Source organism: Diabrotica undecimpunctata, chromosome 10 (genome assembly GCF_040954645.1).
Source record: "Diabrotica undecimpunctata isolate CICGRU chromosome 10, icDiaUnde3, whole genome shotgun sequence".
Classification (NCBI taxonomy): domain Eukaryota; kingdom Metazoa; phylum Arthropoda; class Insecta; order Coleoptera; family Chrysomelidae; genus Diabrotica; species Diabrotica undecimpunctata.
The window spans coordinates 53744810-53768262 of record NC_092812.1 but is presented as its reverse complement, the minus strand read 5'-3'; the positions used below and the strand labels follow the sequence as shown (position 1 = coordinate 53768262).

Sequence of the window (23453 nt, the reverse complement as noted above, 5' to 3'; positions counted from 1 at the left end):
CATGCCGCCCTTAAGTGGTTGATGCAGTTTAAGAATCCAGAGGGTCAGATAGCCAGGTGGATCGAACGACTCCAAGAATACGATTTTAAGATTGAGCACCGAGCCGGAGTTAGCCACAGAAACGCTGATTCTCTTTCCAGACGGCCATGCCCAGCAGAGTGTCCCCACTGCAACAAAACGGAATCCAAGGAAGCAGCAGTGCTAAGAACGACGATTGTCAACGACGACTGGACGCCCACTAAGATAAGGGAAGAACAAGAGAAAGATCCAGTTATACAGAAAATCCGAAAATGGAAAGAGGAAAACCGTCGACCACCTTGGCAGGAAATATCAACCCTATGCTCAGTAGTTAAGACGTATTGGGCCCAGTGGGACTCATTTATCATCGAAGATGGCTTGCTCAAACGAGTCCTGGAAAATGATGACGGTTCAGAGAAAAGAAGACAGTTGGTGATTCCAAAGAGCAGAATAGCCGAAGTACTTCGTCAGTTACACGACAGTCCATCGGGAGGGCATTTTGGTGTAAGGAAAACCCTTCAGCGAATTCGGGAACGGTTTTATTGGATGAACAGTTCCGACGACGTAAAAGACTGGTGTAAGAAATGTACTATTTGTGCTACGAGTAACGGGCCTCACCGGAAAAGGAGAGCTCCTATGAGACAATATAATGTTGGAAGCCCGTTTGAAAGAATAGCTTTGGACATTGCAGGGCCATTTCCAGAAAGTGAAAATGGGGGCAAGTACATGTTGGTAGTAATGGATTACTTCACTAAGTGGGTCGAGATTTACGCACTTCCAGACCAGAAGGCCGCCACCGTTGCAGATAAGTTGATCCAAGAATATATCAGCCGATTTGGAGTGCCTTTGGAGATCCATAGTGACCAAGGCAGGAACTTCGAAAGTGATCTATTCCAAGGAATATGTGATAGACTAGGCATGAAGAAAACAAGAACTACAGCATATCATCCGCAATCTGATGGTATGGTAGAACGGATGAATAGGACAGTTGGCAAATATTTGACAAAGATGGTGTCCAATCATCAGCGAGACTGGGACCAATACCTTCCGTTCTTCACAATGGCCTACAGATCTGCTGTTAACGAATCAACAGGCCAGACACCAGCGAAAGTCCTATTCGGACGCGAAATGCGACTACCTTGTGATCTAGAGTTTGGGTGTCGACCTGGAGAAGATGTAGCAGGTGAAGATTATGTGATCGAATTACGAAGAAGAATGGACGATGTACATGAGTTGGTCCGTTCCCACCTTCAGATCGCTAGCGACCGAATGAAGAAACGGTACGATACACAAGCCGAAAAGGGTTGCTTTAAGAAGAACGACAAAGTATGGCTGTATAATCCCAAGAAGCGAAAAGGTTGTTCTCCCAAATTGCAGCAGTTTTGGGAAGGTCCATACCTCATCATGGAGAAGATCAACGATGTCATCTACCGAATAAGCAAGATTCCGAGGGGAAAGCCGATGATAGTACACCATAACCGGTTGGCATCTTTCGAAGGTGACCACGACGTAGATGAAGAAGTGGAAGTAAACCAAGTCCAAGATGTGTCTGACCTCACGTTTGAGGAATTCATGGGTGCCTATGGAGGTACCGGTAAAGCGAGACATGGTGTTACCACTGAAGAAAAGCAAGATCTACTCGCGCTCCCCGATGACTACTCGCTGGCCCTTACCATCCCGGCCAGTATCAAAGACGCACCAGGGTTGGCATCCGTCTTTCGAAGGAAGTTTGGTCGAGTTGCAGAACTTCAATGCCAAGTGCCAGCGTCCGGTAAAACCTTGAAACTCCAAGATGCATCACGTTACCTTTTCTACCTGGTAACAAAAGACACTGCCCGTGACCAACCTACCTACCGAGATGTATGGGAAGCCTTACTTCAATTGAGAGGGCACGTACTAGAGTCCGACGTGCAAAAGTTAGCCATGCCAAAGTTGGAGTGCCGCCAATTAGATTGGAGGGTTATCCGAAATATGGTGGAGGAGATCTTTAAAGACACCGAAGTCCAGGTGTTAGTCTGTTGCAATCCGCATAGTTACTGGTGCGGAGAGAAAACCGTCCCTTGTCATTTTTATACAACTGGAAGTTGTAAAAGAGGGTCCAGTTGCCGATACCAGCATACAGTTCCGGTTCCAGTCCCGACAAGGTTCCAGGAGGAACCATCTTTTAAGAGGGGGGCAATGTTACGATAAATATACTGGCCTAACTTTTATGACTAATTATTCTGTTTTATTGTAGAAATTTCGGTGGAAGTCTAGAACCAAAATTATGGTGAATGAGCCGGCCAAGCTTCTCGATCTTTCGATGCTGTTCTAGTATATCAGGATTTCGTATATAAATACAACATTTTTATATGGAGGGCAGTTAATACTCGGACGACGCGCTCGCGATAAAATGTTACGTTCGCTTTTTAATAAATTATGTATGTTTAGTGAAAATAAATAAATATCAGTCATTGTGCTTTTTAATGAATTAAGATAAGAACAAGACATTATAAATTAAAGACTTAACAATTAATAAATTCACAACAGTACCTTAAATATACACAAATAAAAACAAATATTAAACAGAAAAAGATTTATGGCAAAGTTACGGTAAGCAGTTCAGTGGATGTTCTGCAATGAGTCATATATTCTTCTGAGCAGTAAAAACAATATTTCAGAAGATATTTTTTTATAACTTTATCGAAACTATTACAGCTTAGTTGTTTAATACTTTTTGGTAAAATATTGTAATAGTTATAATTAAGACAATTTTTTCTGAAAGACTTAATCTACAGCGATTTGTTCGTGGTAGTGACAGTTTCGTGTAATGTGAACGTGGACTACTTTATTAAATGGGCACGTTTTCTGTGAATTTCAGTTAGAACTTGAAATATCAACAGAGTAGATAGCGACATAATTTTAAATTTAATATAGAAAGGTCGGTAGTATTCTAGATAACTAACCTTGCTAAAATTCTGATAGCTTTCTTGTGCATTCTAAAAATTTGAAGTGCATTTGTTGAATTGCTCCATATGATTATACCATAGTTTAGGTGATAGTGGAATAAAGACAAATATGTCATTTTTAATGTTTCAAAGTTGAAAACCCTTGCTGGTTGGCGAATAACAAATAATGAACTTGATAGCTTTTTCTTAAGTTGTGAACATGAGCCGACCAGTCCGCTCTTGAAACCAAATTGTGTCTCACCGCTTAGATCTTCCAACTTTCTGAACATTCTTGTGTGAAAGATGCTATGAAACAGCTTAAGCAAATGGCTCATTAAACTTATCAGTCTGTGGTCGTTGCATTTTGTCGCTCTTTGTGATTTAGGGATCATTATATAGGTTGAATAAAGCCAATCCGTTGGAATGTGGTCGGTGTTATATATGGCATTGAAAATTTTTACCAGCATGTCGATGTTATCATCTTCCAAAATTTTTATGGCTTCCGTAGTAATTCCAACCGGTCCAGGGGCCTTGCCTAGTTTTGCTACTTTTATAGCGTACTCCACCTCGGCGCGAATAATGGGAGGGCCGGATAAATTTTCCGTGGGTAGTTTAGTAGTTGGAAAATTCGGTCTATTATCCGCAAAGAGGCACGAAGCATAGTTTACCCAGATTTTAGCTGGTTCTTCCTGGGCATGAACGTAGTTTCCTTGATCATTCTTCAGGCGAGTCTCATGGTGTTTTACCTGTGGCGTCGCTACCGGAATGGTACACTGTAAAGTTGTCTTTGTGAGAAATACCTGAGCCTGACCACCTCAATTCACTTACACCCATTGTTTTCTCACAGTCGTTTTCTCGATGTTATTAAAGACTGAACTTATAAAACTCAACTATTCTTCTTCTTAACGTGCCCTATCAAGTCCCCTTGACGTTGGCGATTAACATGGCGAAACTGTCTCTGTCTTGAGCTATTCTAAATAGTTGCTCAGCTTTCCTCATTCCGGTCCACTCCCTGATATTCTTCAACCAAGAGGTCTGCTTTCTACCAATTCCTCTGCGTCCTTCGATTTTACCCATCATAATAAGTTGAAGAATATTATATTGGTCTCCCCTTACTACGTGTCCAAAATAGGCCATCTTTCTACATTTGATGTTATCAAGCAGCTCGCGAGCAGCATTTGCTCTCTCAAGGACTGCCACATTTGTCAGCATAGCCGTCCATGGAATTTTTAGTATACGTCTGTGCAGCCACATTTCAAAGGCCTCCAGACGATTAATGGTGGATATTTTTAATGTCCATGCTTCGACACCGTATAAGAGGACTGACCAAATGTTGCATTTAACCATGCGCTTTCGAAGTTGAAGTTGCAAGTTATCATTACAGAAGAATGACTTCATTTTTAAAAATGTCGTGCGGGCTATCTCGATTATACGTTTAATCTCTTGATCTGGATCTAGTTGTTCAGTAATATGGCAACCAAGATAATTAAAACTGGACACTCTTTGAATTATATGACCATCAACATATAATCGTGCATCTTGATGTGCTAAACGGCTAAACACCATGTGTATTGTTTTTGAACAGTTTATGTTTAGGCCAAACTCTCTTCCCACTGTATCAATGGCATTTAAAAGGCATTGTAATCCATTCATGTCATCACTTAAAATAACTGTATCGTCTGCATATCTGATTGTATTTATCAGAATTCCATTAACTTTCACGCCCCATTCCAAATATTCGCCATCCGCTTCTTTAAATATTCTATCTGAATATAAATTAAATAACAGTGGGGATAGTATACAACCCTGTCTGACACCTCTTTGTATTTTACATATTTCTATTGATTTTCCGTTTATGCGAGCTGTCGCTGTTATAACGCCAGTATAACTTTTCTATGAATCGTATGTCTTGACTATCAACTCCTTTATCTTTTAATATTGTAATTAATTTGTGATGCTGTACTCGATCAAATGCCTTTTCATAGTCAATAAATACAGCAAAGACGTCTTTCCTTTGATCTCGACATTTCTGCAGTAATACATTTAGTGCAAAGAGGGCGTCCCGAGTTCCCAGTCCATTTCTGAAGCCAAATTGTGTTTCATCCTGGTCTTCTTCACATTTATCTCTGATTCTACTGTGGATGATGCGTAGAAATATTTTCAAAGTGTGGCTCATAAGGCTTATCATTCTATAATCGCTACAGTTTTTCGGACGTTGTTCTCGGACTCAACTATTAAAAGCTTTTAATTTAGCGATAATTTCACTTAAACCGTAAATTGCAAACGTGTATTTACAATCAGGTTCGTTAATTACCATGTAATGTCATTTAGAAAGTTACCATGTCACATCTATTGCAATTTGGCGAATACAAAAACCCCCTTTCTGAGAGTAGGACATCTCTCAAGTGCCATATTTTTAATAAAGACAATTAAATAAAAAATTCGTTAATGAAGAGCTTTTTTATAGACCCTGTATGAATTTTCTTTACTCTTCCATACCATGTTACCTTCCACAATCCATACATCCCTAACAAGAGCAACAATACAAATGAAGCAATATTCCGTGTTCAATTGGCTAACGGTGAGTGAGTAAAGCGAGGTTCGATTTCAGTATCGCTGATAAAAATGGCACATTTCACTATAGGTTATATTTATAATGAAACCGCACGACCTCTATCAAGGCCTTTAAAGGGAAAGTAACTTATATTTCGCGTAACGCATTCCAGATTTCATTCAGGAGTAAAGCACCTATTCAAAAGATATTTATGGAAGCATGGGTGGGTAAGGATGAAATCTATAAATTTTTCGGCGGAAAATAAAATTACCGAATTTTAGAGCTACCATAAACGTATTGACGTGTTTTACAGTTTGTTACTTTAGGCACGCATAGGGATAAAAAGCTTATTGTTCTTTGTTTTATACCTATTGTCTTGGAATCTTTTTGTCGGTTTACAGGCAATAACATAGGCAGGAGCAGACTCAAATATTAAGCCATTCAATTAAACAATATTAAATATAATAGACATGTTTATACATAGTTGTGAAAACTAAAACAATAAATCTAAGGAATCTCCAAAATATTAAGATTTAAGGATGATGTCCAAACAACAAAAATTAGAACGGGCAACCAACTGAGCTGAGACGTTGTGATGAACAGAGATATCGAACAAGAGTGCGTTTTATCTCCCTTCCTTTTTAATATCTACTCTTCTTCTTCTTTTTATGTAGACATGACTTCTGTCTGTTTTTCAATTTGCCTCCAGTAAGTTGTCGTGCTATCGTTTTCGTGGTCTTCCTACTGATCGTCTTCCTACTGGGGAACCGTCTCTTGCCGTTACTACTCTATTTGTTGTCATTTGGCTTATATGATCGTTGCATTCTACTTTTCTATTTCTTACTCAGTTTTTTATGTTCTCCACTGTGCATCTACGTCATATATCTGTACTTCTAGCTCTGTCACAGTGTCTTACCATAAATTTTTCTAAGTGTTTTCATCTATGCTGTTTCTGACATCCTTGAACATCCAGAAAAGCCTTATGAGAAAAAAAAAGAGGGAATAGGAATTGGTGGAGAAATCGTAAACACCATGAGATAAGCAGATGAAACGGTAATTATGGCTGAGAGTAAAGAAGAACTACAAACTTTACTAGATGCAATAAATAGTGAATGCATTCAAATGGGACTTGACATCAACAAAGATAAGACAAATTTATGATAGTATCAAGGAGTCCAATAAATAATGAACGCCTAACGCTTGGTGGACAGTAAATAGAGAGAGTGACAACATATAAATATCTGGGAGCTTACATCAACACAGAATTAGATCCAGACCAAGGGATCAGGGTACTAATAGAAATTGCAATGGCAGCGTTCTTAAAATTCAAGCAATTGTTCGGTGACAAAAATCTGAATACTGCGCTGAGACTGAGGTATGTTGAATGCTACGTCTGGTCCCAACTATTGTACAGTGTAGAAACATGGACGTCTAAAGCGCAAATAGTTAAGAAGCTTGAAGCCTTTGAACTTTGGATATACTGGAGAATGTTGGGAATTCCATGGACTTCCAGGGTCACCAATGAGGAAGTGCTGAGAAGGATGGGTCGAGACAAAAAATTGTTGAGAACAATAAAAAATAAAAGTACGCAAGACTGCATACCTTGGACACATACTGAGGAATGATAAATATAGTCTTCTGCAAGGCATCATGCAGGGTAGAGTCGATTTTAAAAAGGGAATAGGTAGAAAGAGAAAGTCATGGCTGCGAAATATTCGAGACTGGACAAACATGACTGTAGACGAATTATTCCACGTTGCAATAGACAAAGAAACTTTTAGAAATGTGGTCGCCAACCTCCGTTAATGGGGATGGCATAAGAAGAAGAAAATTTCTTTTCCAATATTTTTATTTCTCCATATTGTTTCATTCAGGCAGCTTGCGGCTCTGTTTGCTCTATTCACTTGATCTTTCATTTGAGTTTCGAGATTTCATTGCTAGATAATCTTCTTAGAAGAGATATTTAAAGAAGCCCCAAAAGACAGCAATTTCATTACTAATAAATGGAGAACGTCTAAATAATTTTAGATACTAAGTTTGCAGAAACGAGTTAAGAATACAGCCTCAACTTTAGCAGTAAAAAAACAGTTTGCGATTTTTGGTAAAAACCATACTCCGCCACAACAATTAGTAATAAATTCACAGCCAATGATAGCCAATTAAATAACAGATGCATTCATTTTGGTAGCAATATGACTAGTTAGTCGAGGAAACGAAGCACTAAAAACCACTAAACCTATCAATTTTCCGCAGCAAAATGAATCGCTGTACAACTTTTTATATTCGATGCAGGGAAGTATCAGGAAAGTTTGTGAACAAAATTAATAGTGGTAAAATGAAAATTGCATTTTGTGTATAAGGAAAATGCAAATACAATGATTTCAATTTTACGACAATATGATAAGTCAGTGTCACTGCCATGTTGTTCTATTTTCTGTTGCTTTTGTTTGTTGTATTATGTACAATTTTTTGTTGTATTATGTACAAGATGTTCTTCTTCCTGGACCTCGTTTTCCAAATAGTTTTCCTTGCAGGATGGCTTGAAGGAGAGCATATCTGGATTCATTTCGCATAATATGTCCGAAGAATTGTAACTTTCCATATTTGATGGTAGCCAGTATCTCTCGGTTCTTATTTATTCTTCTGAGGACCTCCTTATTTGTGACTCGGTCAGTCCACGGGATCTTAAGCATTCTCCAATATAGCCACATCTCATATGCTTCCAGTTTTGTGCACATATCTTCGTTCAAGGTCCACGATTCAACACCATAAAAAAGGACAGAGAAGACGTAGCATCGCAGCATTCTTACTTTTATATCAAGAGAGAGGTTGTGACTCTTGAAGAAGCCCCCCATCCGATTGAAGGTGGATCTAGCTTTTCCGATGCGTGCTCTAATCTCCTGGTTGTTGGTCCATTCTTCATTTATTATGGTGCCGAGGTAGTTGTAGTGTGTCACTCTTTCTACAGGGGATTGGTTGACGTAAAGTTGACCTTCTGATATCCTTTTCTTGCTAATTATCATAAGCTTCTTAACGTTTATATTGAGTCCATATTGTTGACTGTAATACGTGATTTTGTTCATAAAAACTTGTAGGTCTTCTAAGTTGTCCGCAAATACTATGGTGTCATCTGCATATCTGATGTTGTTTAGCCGGTAACCATTTAGTAGAATACCTTTTTCAGTTTCATGCAAAGCTCCTATAAATATTTCTTTCAGAGTACAGATTGAAGATTAGAGGAGACAAAATACAGCCTTGCCTCACTCCACGCATGATTTTCCCATAGTCAGTGTGTTTACATCTTTGTGATTGATCTCTTTTCACATTGCATCCGATCATAATCCGCTAATAGCAGATGTGAGGTTAAAACTAGCAAAAATTAAAAGAACACATACAAACACCAGCACGCCTATAAATACAAGAGAACTAATGAGAGACGAAAATCTTAAGAAGAGTTATGCAAATCAAATTAATGAAAGAATGCGAATAATAGAACAAAATGATGATATCGAAGAGATAGTCAATGATATTAAAGGAACGATTCTGGCAGTAAACAGGGAAGTTAAAACACAGATCAGAAAGAGAAAGCGTAACGAATGGATGACGGACGAAATTATGGATCTAATGGAAAAGCGAAGACAACATAAACAACAACGTAATTAAGACAAATACAAACAGATACATAAAGAAATTCGCCAGAAGGTTAAGAAAGCAAAAGAACGTTGGATGGTGGAAAGGTGCAACGAAATAGAACAATTGCAGGAAAAAGGAGATAGTTTTGGACTACATAAGAAGATCAAAGAAATATCGAATATACACAAAAGCCACCACAGAACAAGAATACGCAACGACAGAAACGAATACATAGAGTCAGAAGAGGAGATAGCAATGGCGTGGAAAGAATACGCAGAAAGACTTTTTAATGACGTAAGACCAACACAACCAACGCGCAAACTTCCTTCCGAAAACTTATCAGGGCCATCAATAATGCGAAGTGATATAGAATATGCAGTTAGAACCACAAAGATGCATAAAGCAACAGGTCCAGATGAAATTAATATAGAAGCAATAAAACTAATAGACGAGGAGAATATCGAAATCTTGGTAAAGCTGTTCAATAGAATTTATGATACTGGTTACATTCCGCGAGAATGGCTGCAGTCATCCTTTGTGATGATCCCAAAAACAGCTAATGCCACAAAATGCAATGAACACCGCTTAATCAGTTTAATGAGTCACTTGCTGAAACTCTTCCTTAGGATATTACACTCAAGAATGTACAAGATACTAGAAGAACTTAGCGGGTCAACACAATTCGGTTTTAAGGGAGGACTAGGAACAAGAGAGGCAATTTTATGTTTGAACACCTTAATACAAAACTATTTAGATCAACGAAAAGATGTCTACCTCACCTTCATCGACTACGAGAAGGCATTTGACAATGTTAAACATGATATCATGATGGAACTACTACATAGGGCCAACATTGACCAGAAGGAGATCAGAATTATTCAGAATCTATACTGGAACCAAATGGCAAAGGTGAGGATTGATCAAGACCAATATACGGATGAATTTGAAATCCGGAAAGGTGTCCGCCAAGGCTGCATACTCTCTCCGATGCTTTTTAATTTATAAGTTGAAAATATATTTGCGGAAGCATTAGAAGACACGGAATTAGGCATTAAGGTGAACGGCATACCAATTAGCAACCTACGCTATGCGGACGACACAGTGATTATAACTGATAATTTGGAAGATCAGCAGTTATTACTTGATAGGGTGAATAGCATAGGTAAAAAATATGGCCTCAAAATCAACATTTTGAAAACGAAATATATGGTCATTAGCAGAAACCCTCCAGAAAACCCGATAATATGCTTGGGTGACGATCGCATAAAACGCGTGAAAACTTTTAAATACCTTGGCACTACAATCAATGACCAATCGGATCCACAACAAGAAATAAAAACCCGAATACAAATGGCAAGACAAGCTTTTGTGAAATTCAGACCGCTCCTATGTAATCAAAACCTAAATTTCGAAATACGCTACAGAATGGTCAAGTGCTACATATGGTCAATCTTGCTTTATGGCATGGAAACGCGGACTTTGAAAAAAACATTTATCAACAAACTTGAAGCATTTGAAATGTGGTCATTGAGAAGAATGTTGCGCATACCTTGGGTGGATAGAGTTCGAAACGATGACGTCCTTAAGAGAGCCGGCGTGGAAAGGGAACTCTTTGAATTAATTAAAAAACGCAAGATTAGTTACCTTGGGCACATATTGTGAGGAGCAAAATATGAAATACCACAGTTAATCCTACAAGGGAAGATCGAAGGTAGGAGAGGAGCCGGCCGCAAACAATTATCCTGGTTAAGGAATATTAAAGAATGGACAGGAATACACAATACAGGCGAGCTGTGTCACGCCGCCAAGAACAGAATTCTAGTAATGAGATAGTCGCCTACGCACTTTGTGTATGGCATGTTAAGAAGAGGAGTGTGTTCACCTTCAACTCTGAGATTTGCTGTCTGATTCCAGTAAAGATTTCTAATTATTTTCAGATCTTGGTTGTTTAAGCAGTTAATAGCATGAAAAAGAGTCAGGTGATATAAATATATTATAATCTTCCCTGTAGCAGTGAGTTGCTTTATGAGAAAGAAGGAAGTATTTTTATTAATAGATAATTAAGGTTGAAATATTAAGACAGATTAATCGCATGAGTTTAAATGTGTTAATGTATTTATAAAATAAATATTATTTGTACATGGATATTTACTGTTACAACCTTGCATATTGCTTAAATCACGTACAAATAAAATCTTCCACAATATTTAGTTATTTCCGAGCAATCTTCACTTTTACGGTCATGCAGATGCAGTGATCATTTTTCAAGGGAAACGGAAATGACATGAATAAAATTTCGTACTCGTCCGATGAAAATTGGCTGGAAAAATTTTTAACGCCAAACTAAATCCACAGTAATATAAGGCCTTTTTTAAAAAATAAATATAAAACACTAAATCTCGGTTTTTAATGTTAATCACAAATAAAATTATAATTTAGTGTGAAAGGTAGGTTATGTTAAGTGGTCTTTGTTCATTATATATGATTCTATATGATATTATATTAATCCACAATTAATTGTAATGAAAATTACGTCTTTAACTAAAAAATTTTTCGATTTTCACTCGATCGTTTTTAAAAAAGATTATTTAAAAATTTTGTTGAAAAACGTGTATAACCGCCAAAGTGAGTTTGAATCGAACCTCACCATATTCCATTTTTTTTTTAATTGGCCAATAACTTTAAGGTAGTGATTTAATTTTTGACCTTAAATTATCTACTAATTTTAATGACACATAAATTTACCTTTTGTCTTTACAATAAAGTAATTGTGGTAACTATTAATTTATAAAAAAAAACTTACATAGAAGTAAGCATTTCATGCTCCATTTTGATAGCTGGTTAAGGTCACTTAAACCGACTTTGGCTACCATCCACACGTTAAATCAGAAACGTACAGCAAAAACAGAATAGGCCCTAACATAGATCCCTGAGGGACACCACTGGCTACTGCATGTGGCATAGGGCAGTAATTTTCCACTTCCATCGAAAAGTTTTCTAACCACAATAGCAACTCACCACGTACCCTTCAGTATTATTTTTATATAGACATCTACCTTATCAAATGCACGGGAAAATTCTATATAAATAATATCAATTGGCTCATATCGGTCCAGACATAAAGTCCATTCATTAAGGGCTAGAAGGAGGTTGCTAGTTACAGAACGATTCGGCAGAAATCGTGTTAAGAGACTAGAATAACATTGTGCTCTAACCAAAAAAATACTAATTATCAGCTATTAATTTTTCTATTATTTTAACTGATCTTGGTGGAACAAAACTGAAAATTTGTTTGTAAAGATTTGGCTAGTAAAGATGCTATTGGAGTTAACTTTGGAGGAATTTTTGCATACTAAAATTTTTTATATCTATTCCTAAATATTTTAAGGGTTCTTCAATTCATATAGAACCATCGTCGGTTTTCCATATCGGTAACTGTCAGCATGTATTTCTTGAAAGCATAAAAATCTGCTATGGCATGCTTCTCTGGCTGAACCTACATTGATATTCTCCAATTATAGTTTTCACCTATTTTTTCCAATAGCTTTGGTCTATGTGACAAATATTTTGTACGTCACATTTAGTAATGCTATTGACCAATAATTTTGAGATGCATTTTTACTTATCTGTTTGCGAATAGAACATATCACAGCCTAGTCCACGCTTACGGGATTTTTTTCCTTTCCATAAAGCCTTCATTAATTTATGAGTCTCACTAATCACTTGGGTTCTTGCATGGTGAAATTCTCAGCGAACTTTTGATGATATGTTTAACATATTTTGCCAAAAAGTGCATTTAATTGTAACACTTACGACACTTTGGTAAAAATGTTTCTATACAACGATACTACAATTAAAAAAAATTGTGAACGTGTCTACGTAATTTGCTAAAATATCTATTTTCGCGAATGTCGTCCAAAATCGGCTATCATGACAGGGAACGTCGATACTATTCATTAAATCTAATGTATTGAAGCATGCTTGAACTTTACTTTTATCCGTGCAGACTTAAAACGGCATTATTTACCAATTAAAAATATTTCTTCATGTTAGATACTGCTCAATTTTAAAATCGCTCAAAAGGGCCCGTGTGTCGATTGGTTTAAAGCTATGCTGAACAATTCAATCGCTATGCTTAAAAGACGACTGGCACGGAATTTTATATTCAAGAACCTACCTTTTCGCCAATTTTGTTCGAACATGTTTAGATGGAAATAAATATCTATTAGCATTTCAACCTCGGCGAAGTTGAAAAACTTTTGAGTTTTCTTTGGCTTTGTAAGCAGCGGTGAATAATAAATTTTGTAGCATAAGCTTCAGGTAGATTCTGTATCCATACCCTTGTCAAAAAATATTGTAACATGAAAAATTCCTATAAATGATGTGCTAGTTTGACAGAATGGTAATTTTCGTAGCCTTTTGAAAATATTTTTTTATCTTATTTTAACCCGAAATTAGAAATTACGATATATTTCACGAATTTGCGCCTGATTAGGGATAAAAAATTTGACGTAAACGGTACGCTGTGCTGAAAAAGTTAATCGCAAAGTCTCCCGATATTTGAAACACTGTCAAGACAAGCAAAATATGAACCATAAAAAGATCAACTATAATTCTAGCTTTATGAAGTTCAAGCTTTTACTAAGAAGGTCATATTATTAGAGAAACAGTTGAAACAAAAGCAGTTGGTTATTAGGATACATTATCTTGCAAAAATCAAGAGGCATTGGACCAAGTACGCGTCGTTATTGCAAAGATTAAAGAATGAAGCAAAAAGTAAAAATCCGGAGATTTCTACTACATGCTCGAAAAAAAATTCAGTCTCACTCAAATCTGTACTTTCTACGATATACAGAGCAAACAGACGATGAAAGAAATCGGCATGGGAAATCTAAAATTAGATTCCACATCATATCGTTTCATCTAAGTAAGAACCTTTGATGAACTGGCTTCTAGTACTCAAAACACGAGTGAATAAAGATATAGAAAAGACATGTAAGATTTGATTTCACATATAGTGCTTCTACAAATCGCTTATACGTATTTTGTTCTATTTAGGACTCATCAGAGCACCTCAGTAGGAAGCCTTTACTGTATTTTCTATTAAGGAATGAGTTTTATGAGATATTCACAGACTTTAAATTACAAATAACCAACATGAAAGTCTTCCAAAATCCGTTTGGTGTTGAAATTGAAAGCGCCGAATTAAACCTACAGTTAGAATTGATTTCAATACAAAGCAACTCTCTTCTAAAACCGTCATATCATAATTGCCTTCCAAACAGATGGAGTGAATTTTACAAAAAGTATATTAGCCCAACCAATACCCAAATCTGACCAAATTGGCTCGTCAACAAATTTCTTTATTTGGCTGTACATATACTTGCGAATAGCTTTTTTCACGCATGACACATAGAAAATAAAACAACATCTACCATAATTGATTATATTGTCGCAGATTTCTCACCTCATTACCTTTTGCCTTACTACCGGTACTATCCAAGATTATTGAAGAGACTTATAATAGCCCGACTTATGTCCTTTCTCGTTGAAAACAACATTTTATCACTAAGTCAGTTCGGCTTTTAATCTAATAAATGTACCAGCGGTGCTATATATTCTGTACTACATAAGGTCTATCAAGAACTAAACAGTAATCTTTATACTGCCACTGTTTTTGTGATTATTCCAAAGCTTTTGATTGTGTAAATCACATTTTGATAAAAAAAACTAAATTTCTGTGCCAAATTAATTGGTCACACTGTATATATACATATATATATATATATATATATATATATATATATATATATATATATATATATATATGTATATATATATATATATATGTGTGTGTGTGTGTGTATGTATGTGTGTTTGTATAGCATATTTATAAATTACAAATACTCTTTTTAAATCCTTAAATTTGTATTCTTTATCTTTTTCTCTGTTAAATGGGGTTTTACCTCCTATATCTCCGACGGCTTGTAAAAAAGTTCCGCTTTTTTAAGTAATTAAGTTTTTTTATAATTAACGTCGTTGCTCCTAATAGTGTAGCTTGTATATAATCCAGAAAGTTTTTCCGAGACCTTTTTGCGCCGTATAATCCGGATAGGTAAAAAATTAAAACGGATCTTATTGATCCCCGCTTAAAGTGATCCCTTACCCTCAGCTTGGTTAATACCACGGCAGTGTATAACACAACTTCTAATTAATTATTCCAGATAACTCAAAACCGTGTTGGGCTTCAAACTATTATAATGTCAGAGTTTAACTTTACACCTGTGGATCCGACAAGGGTCGCGGTTTTAGGCCAGATTACCATCGGTCGTATCAGACACACAGATTAAAGCGTTTTACCTTTGATGCCCAATTTTATATCCAGAAATATATATATATATATATATATATATATATATATATATATATATATATATATATATAGTGCCTCCATAAAGTAACGCATAAATTCATTATTAGCTAAATAAACAAAATTATTAGAATTTCTCGAAACAAGTCGATTTTTGATTTTAATTTACTACTTTTTCAAACTATAATCTACTATACAGGGTAAACCACGTTCGTATGATAACGTCATCACCTTTTTTTTTAAGTAACCCCCTTTTTTCCAATTTATATTATTTCCTTTGCTGAGCTGATTCCAAAAATGTATAAAAAGTTGCTTGAAATTGGTACAGTTTGTGTAGACTATAGATTTTAAATAACTCCATAAAAAGAAATCTAATGGGTTCAAATCAGGTGATCTACGGAGCCATTCCACTGGTCCCCTTCTTTATATCCACCGTTGTTGAAAAGTTCTGTTTAAAAATTCGGTCACAGTTACGGCGAAATGTGGCGGTGCACCATCTTGTTAAAACCAGATTCTGCGGTCTAAATTAGTGGGTATTTCAATATCAGGAAAAAGCTAGATCAGATCAGGAATTAATGTATTTTGTAGGAAATCGCAGTAAGATAATAGCAACAGAGATGGAATGCCTGCGAAGATGCTGCAGAGTAACAAGAATGGATAGGAGAAGTAATGACGAAATAAAGCAAAGAACATCAATAGAAACAGACATACTAACATATATAGAACAAAAAAGACTAAAGTGGTATGGACATGTAAGAAGAGCTAGCGACAGCAGATGGATAAAGAGAATAACCGAATGGAGCCCCATAGGAAGGAGGAAAAGAGGACGACCCCGAAAATCCTGGAGGAACGAAGTAGACGACGCCATGAGTAAGAGAGGACTAAACGATGGAGAATGGAACAACAGAGAGAGATGGAAACGGTTGTGCGAGGGAAGGCAGTGAATACTGTAGAATCCCTAAATATATATGTAGGAAATCCAGATATAATGCTCCTGTTAAATTTTTTATCAAAAAAATGTGGACCAATAATTGTATTTTTCACAATACCAGCCCGTTTTTTTTGAGGTTTTTCCCTATGGGACACTTGCATCCAGTGTGGATTTTCATCAGACCAATAACGGGTGTTTTGTCGGTTAATGTGACCGTTCAAATGATACGTTGCCTGTCCGAAAATAAACCGTTATTAATGAAATTGTTAGGTTGGTTCATCATGTACTCACAAAATTCAGTTCTTTGGTCAAAGTCGTCTTCAGCCAATTCATGAATAATACGTACTTTATAAGGATGGTATTTTACCTTTTTAAAAACATTTGATACTGAAGACTTTCCAACACCAAAATTCCTAGATAATTCTCGCACTGTATAGTGTAGATTTTCTACTGCCGCTAAAACTATGTCGAATATTTTCATTCTCACATGGCCTAATTCTTTATATTTTCGCTTACCGTAGATTGTGAAATAGGTTTACGATCTGATCAATACTACATTATTAATATTTCAATACTATCACTTTAGGTTAAATGCATTTTGTAAAAAAAGTTGAAGAAAATATAAAAATCAATGGTGAAATCATAAACAATTTAAGATATGCGGACGATACGATTTTGATTGCTGATAATGCGGAGGATCTGCAAACATTAATAGACCGTGTAGTGGAAGCCTGTGACAGATACGGCATGAACTTAAACTGTAAGAAGACCAAAATTCTTGTAGTAAGTAAAAACGACGTAATACAGCACCAATTCACAGCTAATAATGAACCCTTGAAAATAATCGACAAAATTACATACCTTGGATGCAGCCTAAATAAGGAATGGGACCAGTCACAGGAAATAAGATGTCGTATAGAAAATGCGAGAGCTGTCTTCAACCGCCTCAGGAAGATTTTATGTAATATGCACCTGAACATTGATAAAAGAACACGAGTCTTGAGATGCTATGTATTTTCTACCCTTTTATATGGAGTCGAAGCCTGGACCTTGACGGAGGCAACATCCAAACGATTAGAAGCCTTCGAAATGTGGTGCTACCGCCGCATGCTCAGAATTTCCTATATCCATCATGTTACAAACAACACTGTGATCCAACGTATGATTAAAGATCTGGAAATTATGCGTATCGTGAAAATCAGAAAGATGGCATGCTTAGGGTATGTGATGCGCAATAAGAAGTATCAACTAATTTAACTAATTTTACAAGGCAAGATAGAAGGCAAAAGATCTCAAGGGCGCAGAAGGACATCGTGCTTGAAGAACATCAGACAGTGGGCAGGAATGACTACTGTACATCTATTTAGAGCAGTTGTATGGACCAACGTGATTGCCAACATCCACAGAGGATAGGCACCAAAAGAAGAAGAAAGAAGAACAAAAAAAGTTGCAAATGATAAATTGCTTGAATAGTTTTCACGTAAACGTACCTTCTGTAAAGCGTAAACAATATAGATAAGATTTGTACTTTTATATTTCTGACGGTTTTTAACGTCAAATGAAAAACAAATTAAAAATACTGTAAAACATTAAAGGTGTTTTAAATAGTTTATCTAAGTAGTTGTATAACAATATGAAATATCATTTAATGTTTTTAATACGTTTATTCTTCATTTATTATTTTGTAAGTAACTTTTTTAAGTTTGTAAGTAACTAATTTTTGCCACCCTGTGCCAATTTGAAGCAACGTGTTATGATAAAGATTTAATTTTATAAACGTAAACGACTTGCCGTAAAAGTCAACCCCTTGGATTGGCCTACTAACGACTGTGCCTATTATATAATAATTATTTGATAAGAGCCAAGAATAATTACCTAAACAGTTTAGTAATAAATAGGAGTTGAATGCCAGACCGAGAGTAAATTTGTTACCTTAGGTTTATCACAGCTGTTGCTGATTATAGTCAGGAAAAGCTACAAGTAGATTTGAAATTTTCCATTAAAGATTTGTGATCAATGTGGTTCTCAATACTTTTAGTTAGGGAAACCATTGTCTTTTGATTATTTATTCTGTTAAGCCAATTGATATTGCATATAAACAAGAATTTTGGTATAAAAATTGGTATAACTGGTTCTTCTTGGCCTTTGTTAGTGGACTGGACCTAAGAATATTAGGAAGTATTTGTTTCTTTATATATAATATTATAATAATATCTGTCGACGTTGTAAAATTCATTAAGGTAGCACGGCTCAGATGGATAGGTCATGTAATCAGACGAGAGGAAAATGCCATAGTCAGAAAAGTTTTTGACCGAAGAGAGCCGATCGGATAACGAAGAAGAGGAAGACCGAGACTTAAATACCAAGACAACCTAGAAAATGATTTGAAGTCTATCGGAATTAGAGCATGGAGAAGAGTTGCCAGAGACAGGGGCGAATGGAGGATTGTTCTGAAGAAGGCTTTGGCTCATAAAGAGCTGTAACGCCACTGATGATGATGAATAATATCTGTCGGAATAGACTCCTAGGTACTTGACTAAATCTTCTGATTGGATCCTATTTCCTCCCATGGTGATTTCTATTACTGGTGCATTTTTCTCCTGTATAAACATGATGAATTGCGTCTTTTGGGTGTTGATCTTGATTTTTCATTTTTCCGTGAATTCTGTGATTCTTCCAAGGTAATTGTCTATGTTTTGAACTATTCTTCTGTCATCTTTTCCTGTTGTATATATTACCGTGTCGTCTGCATATAGTGCTGCATTTGTTTTTGCATCTGTTGGTAAGTCTGAAACAAATATGTTGTATAAAATGGGCGAGAGTATACTGCCCTGAGGTGCCCCTTTTTGGATTTCTTGAATTCTGGACATCTTTCGGTCGGCTGAAACGTGGAAAGTTCTACTAGTTAGATATGTGTCACATATGTTAACTAAGTAATGAGGTAATCTAGCTTTGTCTATCTTGTAGAATAGGGCTTTCTTCCAGACCATTTCATGTGCCTTCCCGATGTCTAGGATGGCCATTCCTGTCTTCCGTTTCCTGTTAAATCTGATCTTCGTGTCGCTGATAACTCTTGCTAATTCGAGTTCTCTTAAGGATTTAAAATGAAATTTATCTATATGTCTCTTACAGTAACATAACATGCCTTAGTACGCAAGTAGCGACCTCTATATGAAGCAACAAGATGTCAAAAGACTTCTCTTGGATGAGAATTAAGTGAACTGTAAATCCAAGCTTGCTGGAAGCTATTTGACGATGTTAGGAATAATTTTTTATTCCAATAATACATCTACAGTTCACCCTTGAAAAACATTATCTTTTGCACCCTTTACTTAGAAAAAATACGTTAAAATGAAAGTAGATGATATTGTTATATAAAATGAATTTCCATCAGGTAGCGGTCGAATCCATCGCATATCTTTTCGAGCTCTACTATTCTTCTAGACGTAGTTCGAGGTTTTATCTCTCATCAGGAAGACCTGTGTCAAAACAAATTGTGATATTAGAAATAACATTAAAATTGCCATTACTTCTAATTTACTAAATCTGTTAAAATTCCTAAAAAATGCAAATGTATTTAAAAAAATTTGATTCATAAGTTGCACCGTGTACTAAACTGTAGCTTATAGTTTGTATATTTACTCCTGCAATATCTATCAGTAATTGACGCAGGCCCTTAGGTTGATGATAAAAGTATTTACCATCAAAAATTATTTGTGTGGTCTGCTGCAATAGTATAACTATATTTTGTTCATACAACATTTATATATCTATTATCTATCTATACTTGATATTATATTTGCAGGATTTTCTCAATATTTTGTCGAAAGTGTCAAGAGGTACTATCAACGAAAAAATCCAGTGGGTCTTTAATCTGTACGACCTGAACGGAGATGGCCTCATTAGCAAAAACGAAATGGTTGATGTTGTTACTAGTATTTATGAAATGCTTGGAAGAGCTACACAACCAGCAGTAGAAGATTCTTCTGCCAAGGAACACGTAGAAAAAATATTTAACGTAAGTTGTATTGATTTACTAATAGTTACTAATTATACCTTCTATAAATCCTTCTTAGGCAAAATAAATATACAAAACCTTTTCTTATGACCTGTACAAGATTTTTTTCGGGAACTACCTGGAAAATAAAACTTAATACATATATTCTTAAGGTAACTTAAGGTACATAAAATTCTTATGTAAATGTAGATTTTAGATTCCAAAGGAGCCATAAAACTTTTCACAATGCAACCTGAAAGATCTTTTTTTCTAAAGATTCTAAAGATTCTAAAAAAGCGCATTATCCAATTATTAGTTCTAGTCTACAGCACCGGCTACTGTCCTTTTTTGTCTGTTTCTACAGCAGAGTGCATTGAGTAACACTCCATGAATGTGTAACCAACCGTGAAACTTTCGATGTGTTGCTTTACCAATAGTAAGACATTCTCGAGCGTTTTATTCCCGGGTACATTTTTTTCTCAGAAGCTCTGGGCCTTTTTCAAAACTCCCAGAGTTTTTTTAACATACCCTTTGTTTGATTCCATTGTTATTTAGGTAATAAAATAGTGAAACGCATCTTAACTTTTCACTTTGATGTGAATTTGTTCCACTGTCTTAATTTCAATTTCTGTTTGCTTTTTCTTTCCAATTTTTTTCATGGTTTTTTAAACTTGGTTTTTTTAGGCGAATTACAAGTGACACGCTGCAAAATGAAATCTTTCTGCTGATTATAGTTAGCCAAATTCCAGTATTCTTTGACGATTTCAAACCGAATAGTCTCTTGAAAATTAGCTGTGCATTTGAACCGACAAATCTCACAGTTTACTTACTTTGGTAACTTTTTAGACTGTTACCTCTTTTAGTATTATAATTTTCGCATTAAAAACGTAACTTTTTAGATATATTAACCTTTCAAGGGTCCAGTAAGTAACATTAAAATCAAAATTATCTAAAAATCATATAAAATTAGCAATGAAATGACTGTAATTACTTGGTGAGTTTTTCACGTTTGAGCAGTGCCGTATTGAGTACAAATTGATAAAAATGTAAAAATCCCTCAACGATTGGTCGTGTGTGATAAGTTAAAATATTTCAAACATAAAATAGATATCATGAATGTGTTGCTTGTGTGAGTCCATTTCAAAAGGTAAAAGAAAAAATAAATTAGACTTACTCACCATCAATTTAATTTAACTATCAGACGACCGGTTTCGCTTTCTACAATATGCAAAGCATCTTCAGGTCACGATACAAAGTTAAATCAATACTGAAAATAATAAACCCATATTAGGGTGTTGTCTAATAAAGATAAAACAAAGATAGGTGATATAAATTATATAAATTACAGTAATTATGCCAATATTACATGTCTGTGGTTTTTAAAAATGAATAAAATGTTTAAGCAGACAAGGTAAGACCCACAAATTGGTAAAATAGTCTATTAAACTGTAATGAATTAATAAATAAACGAATAAATAAAATATTACTTACATGCCGGTACTCTATTAATTGATGGTTGAAAGAACATGGTTCAAACTATCTTGTATTGTTGATTGGAGAACTCAAGTCAACTGTTGTAATTGTTTAACAGTAAACGGGGAAGTTCTTGAGGAGACAGATTTTATCCAATGAAGTAGAGATAGGTAAATGTAATTGTTTGTTTGATGAAAGTAATGTTCTATACCATTAAGTTCTTTAAAGTTATTTATATTTATTCTGGAGATATATTTATGAAATGTGTGTTATATATTGAGATTTTTATTTTTGTTTTGGAAAGTGACAGTTGTGAGACAATGAATAAGAATAAATGTACAAATTGTGTGGGTGTGCAATTATATCAGCTTGTAATTATCAAATTACTTTGATAAAGTTATGTTACAATATGTGGCAAATTGTTGTAAAGTCCAAATTATAAAGTTAAAATTTAAAATTGAGATACTTTAAGACACACAGAAAACACACAGAAAACACTTAAAAAACGGGGGGACGAAACAGACATTAAATTTAAAAAGGGGGAGGATTTTAAAATCCTGTTTATTTATTAATTCATTACAGTTTAATAGACTATTTTACCAATTTGTGGGTCTTACCTTGTCTGCTTAAACATTTTATTCATTTTTAAAAACCACAGACATGTAATATTGGCATAATTACTGTAATTTATATAATTTATATCACCTATCTTTGTTTTACCTTTATTAGACAACACCCTAATATGGGTTTATTATTTTCAGCATTGATTTAACTTTGTATCGTGACCTGAAGATGCTTTGCATATTGTAGAAAGCGAAACCGGTCGTCTGATAGTTAAATTAAATTGATTGTGAGTAAGTCTAATTTATTTTTTCTTTTACCTTTTATAAAATAGATATATATATATATATATATATATATATATATATATATATATATGTACTGCATTTTTATTATTTTAATTGATAAAATTTCTTTTCCAGATGATTGACACGAACAAGGATGGAGTAATAACAATAGATGAATTAATACAGTGGTGTTCCAGAGATGAACATTTCCTTAGATCTTTAGAAACTTTAGATACTGTATTGTGATTATTTATACATATATCTGTAATTCCCTTCGTACCAATACAAATTTTTACAGGTTTAGAGATTACTAAAGTTTTGTATATTATAGAATAGTAGGAACGAATTTTCAAAATATGTATGAGAAATAATCTTTAAAAAGTTAAAAAACTTTTCGAAAAACTTCCTGTAAATTTCTCATGTACCAATAATTTTTTACTGCTTCTGCTTATATCGAAAGAGACTACATATTATATTTTATATTAAAAAAACTTTCAAATCGTTGTTGTTTCTACTGTTAAAGTCACTAATACTAATATTTAATTCGTAGGTTATGTTATATTACATCTTATTAAAGAAATATAGGAAAACAATAATATTGTAATAATTAATAAAGATAAATAATTTTATCTTTGTTAGACATGCAAATCTTTAAAAGAAGATTTTTCTGTTTTTATACCGTAATGCATCTGGAATCTCCTC

The 23453-nt window shown here is 35.0% G+C and overlaps 1 protein-coding gene across 1 annotated transcript in view; it reads left to right on the top strand.

Annotated features, from left to right (window-relative positions):
* Positions 1-23076, top strand: part of LOC140452084 (A-type potassium channel modulatory protein KCNIP2-like) — a 294909-nt gene extending 271833 nt beyond the window's left edge. The window contains exons 5-6 of the mRNA XM_072546140.1: positions 20239-20451; positions 22887-23076. Coding sequence (XP_072402241.1) covers positions 20239-20451; positions 22887-22997 — 324 coding nt within the window. The 3' untranslated portion in view covers positions 22998-23076. The remainder of the gene's footprint in view (positions 1-20238; positions 20452-22886) is intronic.
* The last annotated feature ends 377 nt before the right edge of the window (positions 23077-23453 follow it).